At 34.3% G+C, this 10,000-nt stretch overlaps 1 protein-coding gene across 3 annotated transcripts in view; it reads left to right on the plus strand.

The window, feature by feature from the left end:
• LOC144977895 (uncharacterized) overlaps nucleotides 1–5,358 on the plus strand; it is a 32,759-nt gene extending 27,401 nt beyond the window's left edge. For 2 of the 3 annotated variants that reach the window (XM_078923306.1, XM_078923309.1), the window contains 2 exons: nucleotides 2,241–2,363; nucleotides 4,641–5,358. In XM_078923306.1, coding sequence (XP_078779432.1) covers nucleotides 2,241–2,363; nucleotides 4,641–4,837 — 320 coding nt within the window. In that variant the 3' untranslated portion in view covers nucleotides 4,838–5,358. The remainder of the gene's footprint in view (nucleotides 1–2,240; nucleotides 2,364–4,640) is intronic. The other variant, XM_078923308.1, reaches the window with a different exon arrangement.
• The last annotated feature ends 4,642 nt before the right edge of the window (nucleotides 5,359–10,000 follow it).

A 10,000-nucleotide genomic window follows, 5' to 3' on the forward strand; every position in this document is an offset into this window, starting at 1 on the left:
TAAAGTAAACTGAAACAGAAAATGTTTCAATGTTTACAATTCTGTCCTCATAATATTATATCAGTCAGTCTAAGACGACGTACACTTATTTACAGGTCTGATTACCCAATTCCTTGTGGACCCATTAGTGTAATGGAAATCTCGAATAAAATTGGGTTTGGATATCAGACCTTCATATATTAGGTGCACGTCTAAGACAAATAACTGTGTCTCTCTTCAAAACTGAATTCCATTCTTTGTTTGTTGGATTGTGTTTTTATTGGCTGTTTTATTTTAGTTTTTCTTGTTTTGTTTTTGTTTGTTTTTGTTTTTTTTTTTGTTTTTTTTTTTTTTTTTGGGGGGGGGGGGGGTTTGTTCCTTTTTTTCTTTTTATTATTATACCGTATAATTCATAACGTTGTCGTGTAGGAATTTGAAATAAAACGTTCTGGTGAGCGGGTCGGCATTATATGTGTGATACTCGAGACAAATGGTTAATCTATCACAAAAACGTAGTACTTGAAAGCCATTAGGTCCGTGGGGGCGGATTTATGCTTGCCATCCTTTGGATAGGACTCTGGTCTATCGCAAAGTACTTTCTGACGGATCTACCAAACCCAGCTGCCCAATCACTGCTGGGTTGATAAGGGAGTCAGAAATAAACAGAAATTTGACTGCATCTGTGACAGACCACGGTCACTTTGCGTGTGAAGCGAGTGTTCTATCAAATGAGATCACATGCCTTAAACAACAAAACAAAACAAACACCTTGTTATGCAATCAATCATCTCACAACAGTATTATGCCGTAATAAAACTGGTGGGTAGGAGGAGTTCATGCTTAAAACTGAATATACAGTTTTTGACGTTTATTGGATTTTAGGACCGAATGATGAGCCCGACGTTGGGAGGGATATCTCTGAGGTTTTTGGGTTTGTTTGTTTTTTAACCCAAGGGTATCTCTGAGGTTTTTGGTTTGTTTGTTTTTTTAACTCAGGGATATCTCTGAGGTTTTTGGTTTGTTTGTTTTTTTAACTCAGGGATATCTCTGAGGTTTTTGGGTTTGTTTGTTTTTTTAACTCAGGGATATCTCTGAGGTTTTTGGGGTTTTTTTAAATCCAGGGATATCTCTGAGGATTTTGGGTTTGTTTTTTAACCCAAGGGTATCTCTTAGGTTTTGAGTCAAATGTTGGTCAAAAACGGTTTTATAACACTCCATATGTACAATTTCCAATACAAAAATATTCACTATTGGTCAAAATCCGTGTTATATGTGCCAGATGCAAATTTCCTATAAAATCATCGTTCTGTCAGTAAATACAAAAATATGAGAAAAGTAAATATGATTTTAAATAAGTCGAGATTAGAAGTAGATTTTAGTATAATTTAATGTGTCAACAAAAACAGAAATGTCCTTGTTGGGTATTATGCCCCTTTGTTTTTGTTATCTAAATTAAATGGTGTCAACAGGTTTATGGTGGCCTAATTCAATACAAGCTCAGTACTGTGCGGAGTACGGAAATTTATTTTAAAAAGTGATGGCCAGAAGTCATTAATTCAATCCAACTTGCGTTCGGTTTAGTGTATGAAATATCATTTTAAAATGGGAATATCAGAAATTTTTAATTTTTCGATAAATAACTGCTTACCTTGACCTTCGATTTAATGTGTTTAAACCAATAACAGGATTACGTCACAAGAGGTCATTAGTGCATTGACTTGTTTATTCTTATTAAAGACTACAAAAGGGGTGTAATGATTATAATATGTTCCCGTTAAGAAGATTGTGTAATTGTCCTTAAACATTAATAACAAAAATAATTCAAATTATCATATCATTGTGATTTTAACATCGATTTTTCCCCCTATATCACATTGCGACATAAAACAGTCTTGTAAAGACTTTTAATTCAGGTCTTATATAGCGCAATAACATCTAAAGGTGCTCAAAGCGCTTTTCAAGGGTCGCTGACCAACAGCAATACGTAACATTTAGAACAGGACATGACGCCTGTTGCAATTTTTTTCTGACTGAGACAACGCTGTTAACGGCCAAGTATTCATTTTACACCTGAGCACGGTGAGAGAATGTAAAAGTATAGAGCCTTTTCCAAGGACCCAACTATGCGCCGAGCAAGGCTCGAACCCAGGACGTTCCGATCCGAAAGCGAGTGTCATACAACTAGACCACATAGCCGCACTGTCCATGCATGCATTATTGTGTTTGTCTTTATTTCTTCCTTATTCAACCAATTATTCCAGAGAAAAAGGGTCCTCCGCCCAATGATAAATACACTCGTGGAAGTAATACGCTTTTCTATCTGCTCGTTTTCGGCCTCGCCTTTCTAGCAATCTTATTGATTGTTGCTTGGGGCGCACGCAAAGGTAAGCAATCAAAAGAGTATAATACAATAATAATTTTTTTATGCCCCTTCCGCCACGACATCATAAGATATCATCGCCTAGGCATTCCACGAAGAAATATAGATAATTCATCAAACAAGATGTCTGATGTCAACAGGAATCACCCATGTTGTCTAAGTGAGCAAATTGGGGGTTAATAATCTTGCTCAAGGAAAAAACGAAAGTGCCTGAAGCGGGGCTCGAATCCGGGACCTTCCGGGTCACAGTGCAATGGCTTAACCACTCGGCCACTTCGTCGTTAATGCAATAAAGAGAGTAAAATTGACTCATATAAAAGATACAACACCTTTATATGAGACATTTTTACTCTCGTTATTTTGCTATACATTTTATTTACTCATTTCAGCACCTCTAGATTTTTGTATAAGCAATCAAATTACAAATACCTATCGAAAATAAATTCGCACATATAAATAAAATGACCTGAACCTTTGCATAGAATTATATATCTGGAATATCTGAAAAAAAACACGTAATAAAAATGTTGGCCAGAAAACTCGTCTTTCAATTTCCGATAGATTAAAATGATCCTCACAAATTCTTTGAAAACTCGTTGAAGTCTATGAGGATTTTACAAGATAAGGGTTATTTTTAAGGACACATTTTGAAGAGCATATTCTCTGACCCAAATATTGAAAATGTGTTGTTAAATAGTCTAGCACTCCACAGATTGTAGACACTTGTATCCCACTAAATATACGTATATTATATATATATATATATATATATATATATATATATATATATATATATATATATATACATATATATATACATATATATATATATATATATATATATATATATATATATATATATATATGTGTGTGTGTATACAAATTATAAAAACAAAAACCATGAAATAATAGTGCTCAACCTTTTGGTAAAAAGAGTTATTTCTAAAATATTTCAAGTATAATAATGATCAACTTCTACAACCACAATACTGTTTCGAGCCTTTAAACATTGCGAAAATATTCTGCAATCGTTGAATAAAATTTTTATTCATCGCATCCAAAGCATTATTTAACATTTACGTATTTACTAAGAAATTATAGGGTTTTCCAATGGGAGGTATGGAATGATGCTTGAATACAAATCCATGTTTTCAGTTTTGGGTCAGATTGTAATTCAAGCAGAAGGAGAAATATACAAATTTTGATGAATATAAGTACTAATACCATACCATTTGGTTACAAAATATCCAATAATCTTTCTTGGAGGGGTAAATTAAGCGTATTCTTTCTTTCCTTTGTATTAATTGAACTCGTTATACTCTCTATCGTGCAATAACACATATTCGCGATATCGTTATGTTATTGGGCGAGATAAAAATAACTCGTTTAATAAATGCAAAGAGATGAAAGAATCGTATAATGTCGACAAAACCGATATTCACATAGAATGAATAATAATTTCTGTCGATAAGACTGATATATACTTGCTTGAATAGTTTTTGCTGGCTATAATTAGTGATATTAACAGAAATTGATTGATGGTCACTGTCTACAACAAAGACTGAGTCATGATCGTAAAATGTTTCTTGCTCAATGAGTATTAATGCTGTGCTATGCGATTATCCAAAATACTCACAACATCTCTCAGACCCCAAATCTATGTGTATCGTTGAAGGTTTATAGTCTGATTGATATAATTTAGTGAGAACCAATCACCAAAATGGCTGTCTAAAAAAGAATGCAAGGAGCCCAGTCAATTTTGTTCTTTCTATATGGTGTGCCTACCACAGGAGGTCAAATCTAAGACCATGGGGTTATTCACTTGGCCATCCATCAGAAGCTCTTCACTATAAGGCATGTGTGTGTGTGTGTGTGTGTGTGTGTGTGTTAACGATATCTAATAGGGGGATAATGCAATGTCATAAAGCTGGTTCCTATTTCATTGGAGGTGTACAACCACTCTCCGGGCGTACTGGATACGTACCTTGTGTGAGTCACCTTCTGGTGTCAGAGTGATGGCATCGTATTTTATAGTTTAAACGTATGTGGTTTGTCAATAAAAATCGTCTATCTGCCTTTACATCCTGCTACTGGAATAGTTATGCCACCTTGATGTAATAACCTATTCATTATTAGTAAACCAAAGGACTGGTTACATACACACTACCGGGGCTTTAGGAACCAAAAGAATAGAGAGTTTGATGTCATGACTGTACTTCCCTATTTCATAATGCGTGTACACTGTTCATTAAAAACAATTTATTGTTTATATTTATTTTAGGAATGAAAAGAGACACCATGGTGCCAGATGCTTCTGAGGATGTTCAACAAGAAGACGAGGCTCCTATACCGGAAATGGAGAATGTCAACCTGGAAGATAATGGTGACGAGGAGGAAATCAAGGACATGGCGGCCAGTGTCATCAGTGGAGAAAATATTGAAGTTGAAGGAAGTTATATATCAGAGTCAATTCTTTGAAATAGGTTATGAATACAGGATGCATGTCCTTTGTATATCCAATTCAATGTTTTGTAATATATCAAATTCTCTGTTTTCACATTACAACTACAAGCCAATGTTTAAACTGTAAATGCCACAGCTAAAAATACGACAATCGCCTCTATTCTACTGTACAATAACTCAACACCTTTCATCATTTTGATAACACACGTGCCGGATTGTAAATTCTTCGTCTTGAGACATCAAAGAAGTCTTATGGTCCATTTAGACGTACAGACTTTTCGCACACGGTCCGACCGACATGGATCAGAGGCGGTGGATGTGGGTCACCGTTATTCGACATACGTCGATTCGACATAATATTATTATGTCGACGAGAGAGAAGTTCTGGTTAGACGTACAGTTAAATGCTCCGCGTCAGATCTGGGACATCCTACTTCCGTGAACGGTGTGTGTTTGTGTGTGTCTGTGCGTGTTAAAAATACATCAATCACTGTTAAACATTAATTAAGGATGCAGCAACTATAATGATGTTATTATCATTGTTGTTGCTGTTATTATTATTATTGTTATTATTATTATTATTATTATTATTGTTATTATTATTATTATTATTATTTTATTATTATTATTATTATTATTATTATTATTATTATTATTATTAATTATTATTATTATTATTATTATTATTATTATTATTATCATTATTACTATTATTAATATTATTATTAGTATTATTATTATTATTATTATTATTATTATTATTATTATTATCATCATCATCATTATTAAACCAAAAAGCGGGATGGATTTTTTTTAAAACAATACATCGATTTACACATACAACACATACACATACACAACACCACCACCATACCACCACCACAACGCACACATACCATACAGACACGTGGACACAAATAAATAAGTGAACTTCATGAATCGGCACTTAATTACGTTCCCCGCGTGAATTTGACTAATATTTGGTCGCTGATTACGAAAACCTTGTTACTCTTTTGATTTAACTAATGTTTTTGAATTTTTTAAAATGAATTTTAAACCTTGCCTGCAACAACATCAAAGAACCCGCTGACACGTGACTAGAACTCGATGATCCGTCAAAATGAAGATAGGAAAAACCAGGAGGCTACTGATACCAGGAGCTTTGGCGGATATCCGTCGGACGATATTGAAATTCCTCGTTTACACGCTCAGTTTTCAAGAGTTTTTGTCCATTATCCACAACTTGTGGAAATTTGTCGGACCATTAGGTTTTGAGACGTGATGAAAAATTGGTTTAAATTTATTCAGGGATATATCGAGTACAATTTGTATAGATGAAAATGCGTTTTGGGATTGTAAAGAAGTAAATTGCTCGTTCAATCACTTCTCGGTGGTATAAACCATTCGGTATGAGCAAGAGAACGCACGGTTCAGACCAAGACAGCGCCACTTCTATCAGGAAAAGGGGATAAGGACTGATCCTCAAAGATTGATAAGTCATGAACATAACAAGTCCGAGAATTAATTAAAGTGTTTATTAATTAATGTAATGAGATGAGCACAAATCAGTTTTTAAGAAAATGAATATACCGGTGAAAGTAACAGAGGAATCAAGAAAGTATGATGGGCGATGGTTATCCCACGTGATGAATGTTGATGATATAATTGTGTAGATAAATGATAAACAGTCAATCTAAGTCTAAGGCGACAGTGACTAAATCAGTAATCCACAATTTTAGGTCATCAAATGGTTGATTGTTTCTCTCAACTTCATGAAAGTCTCAGGGTTTCAATCCTTGATAATAAGATCATAGGTTTAAGTCTGTGTTGCATGTTTCTGTACTTATGTTAAAGTCACAGATTTCAGTTCGTATGTGTGTGTATTAAAGATATTGGTTTAGGGTCATATATCTTTACATTAAAGCCAGAGCACTGCATTTTAACATAGAAAATGAAAACAATGAAAATCAATTCTAACAATAGCTACACCAAAATATTACCATGTATATGACTGGATAAATCACCCGTTGAAATTGTAACACTGTGCTGTTTTGAATTTAATGCATTTGATAAGAACATGGACGAATACGTCCTCATGAAAAAAATATTGGAAAGCTAATTGTGTTGTTACGGTACCCCAAGCATTGAGTCAAAACACATTTAAAAATTTCACAAAATACTTTTTTGTTACATGTTTATGTTTTTAATAATTTAATTTCTTTCTTCTTAGTGAAACAAATAAATGTTGTCACTGGTCTTGTACATATGTCTGGCTAAAGAGTCAATGTCCACCATCTAAAACGTCCCGAAATATAACCGTTGGAAGACGGTGGTTAACATATCTGGAGTTATGATTCTGAACGACTGTTGGGAACGTTGCTTTCTATCATTGCAAAGTTAACAAACAATAAGGCTAGAAAAAGAGTTATAGAAGAATGGAATTTTCTTAATATGATATCTGTTTGTTTCTGAACGACTGTGTGGAACGTTACAAAGATAACAAACACCAATATTCTAAAAGGAATTGTAGAATGCATTTTCATGACATGATATCTGTTTGTTTCTGCGCGACTGTGTGGAACGCGATACCTTCTACAATTAGCAAAGAAAGCAAACACTAATACTTTAAAAGGAACTGTAGAATGGCATTTTCTGGTAATTAACAGCTATAATATTATGATAGGTCAGCTTTGGCACCAGGTAATCCTGTGTGTTGAAGATAGTTAAATGGTTTTACTGTTTGAAATAATATTTTCTTTACATATGTCATGAAGCATGTTGAAATTGTTCTGTTAAATATGACCTTGCATATTACTCCATCTCTTCCATCCTTGTAGATATTTAATGGTCAGTACTTTACATAAATTTGAACGTGCAGTAAAATAATTTTCTACTTCCACGTTTGGAATTTGGAACAAGTTCCCAATGCAATTGCGCGAACATAGTCACCCCATCCAGTGACTTCGACCATATTGTTTAAGATTAATGGTTCTCTTATTTTTCAACTGTTAAAAATTTAGTCCTCATCTATTCAAATGCAATACTCATTGTCCATGTGCTGTATTATATATCCATAGGTGACCTCTTTGGTGTTTATCCCCCCCCCCTCCCTCCTTCCCCCCCCCCCCCACCCACCTGACATCGTTTTGAAATGAAAATTTACACGACTGATTTGGGATATTTTATTTTTTGGTTTTGACTAAAATTGGTAACTGTCGTGTTACTTCATACAATTTGTAAACATTTTATTGACTAAGGAAAACTAAAGTAAAGTCACAATTATATTTATCTCTTTAAAGACCACGATGCTGGGCGAAGGAGGGAGGTACTCGTTTAGGTAAAGACGAAGATTTTGGAGCATTGTGTTGAGCGTTTCATCCGACTTTATTTTGGGATGGTGGCTGTACACGAGTGCTGGCTGGATTGGCTGTCATAACATTGGGGTGTCATTCCACTAAAAGTAGAAGTTGCTGCTGCTATAAAGAGGGTTTTACATAACACATAAACATCTTGCGCTAGCCGTTTCCATCCATTTTTTAAAATATCTCCTCGCTCCATTTATCTTGAAGTTTTCTCATCTACCACATTTACCGATTTACTTGATATTAAAACAATAAAGATTCATTTATCACACGTAGAGCTGTTAAATAAATGCCTCAATTTAAATGTTGTTGATATAAATGTCTTTTGACCTTTTGGTATGGATTAATTTATAGTTTTTATTTTACCCCTAAAACATGCATCAATAAGTCTTAAACAAAAATGAACATAACAGCTTCAAAGAAAATGACAAAATACCAAACACGGAACGTTTCGGGCCCAAAACACTTCTTCAGCCAACAACGAAAATAAGCAATAAAAGCATAAATACATTACTAAAGAATCAGATCAACTACCAAATATTCTGTACGACCTCTCTGTAGAATACATTACTAAAAAACCCAATCTACGTTTCTTTTTTTGTAATGTATTTATGCTTTCACTGGGGTTTTTGGTTATTTGCTGAAGAAGATTTTAAGTCCAAAACGTTCCGTGATGGGTATTTTGTTTTATTTTGAAGCTGTCTATTCATGATTTTGGTTTATTAATTTTTAGAGCCCACAGCTTCTAGCAGCCTAGTATAACTTAGACTAATGTCTGGGAAGCCAAGATTTATCTTCAATTTTGGATTGGATTGCATTGGATTGCAATGGGAGACAAAAGATAGACGAGAGTATGAAGTGGTAAAGTATTCTCACACATATTCGTCTTCAGTGCCCTCATCACCCTGGTCATTTTGGTGATAAAGGGAAATACTGTACACAATGGGAGACAAAGGATAGACGGGAGTATGAAGTGGCGAAGTATTCTCACACATATTCGTCATCAGTGCCCGCATCAAAGTGTACATTTTGGTGATATAGGGCAATATTGTACACAATGGGAGACAAAGGATAAAACGAGATTACGGGGTGTATGAAGAGTATGAAGTGGCGAAGTATTCTCACACATATTCGTCTTCAATGCCTTCATCATCGTGTACATGTTGGTCATAAAGGGGAAAACAGTAGACGTGTCCTACAGCATCAGAACGGTATTACGTCAGGGTCGAACAGATGCAAAGGATAAATAAATTTGAGCGTGAGCTTGAGTTTTGACACATCCATTAAACGTGCTTTACGTGGATTACAATTAGTCCCTGGCAAACAGCAACACATAACGTGTAGAACTAGACATATATTACAATAATTTTTCGGATAGACATAGCGCTGTTAAGGGCTAGGTACTATTTTTACACCTGAGAACGGTGAGAGAATGTAAATAAAGAGCCTTGTTCAAAGGACTCAACCATGCGCCGCTAAGAATCGAACCCAAGACCTTCTGATCCGAAGACGAGTGCCAAACCACTAGACCACATAGCGACAGTTTTTAGTCAAAAGATGGGACTCGGGGTAAAGTTTTAGTGTTTGTTTATTGAGAATGAATATGATTTCTTTATAGTGACAAATTAAAGAGCAAGGAATTCGTATATCTGAAAAAGGTGTGAAGGAAAGATAATGAGATAATAGTAATAATAATAATAATAATAATAATAATAATAATAATAATAATAATAATAATAATAATAATAATGATGATGATGATGATGATAATAATAATGATAATAATAATAATAATAATAATAATAATAATAATAAT

This window comes from Berghia stephanieae, chromosome 8, assembly GCF_034508935.2.
Source record: "Berghia stephanieae isolate SIO BIC M18660-M18661 chromosome 8, UCSD_Bste_1.3, whole genome shotgun sequence".
NCBI classification, from domain to species: domain Eukaryota; kingdom Metazoa; phylum Mollusca; class Gastropoda; order Nudibranchia; family Aeolidiidae; genus Berghia; species Berghia stephanieae.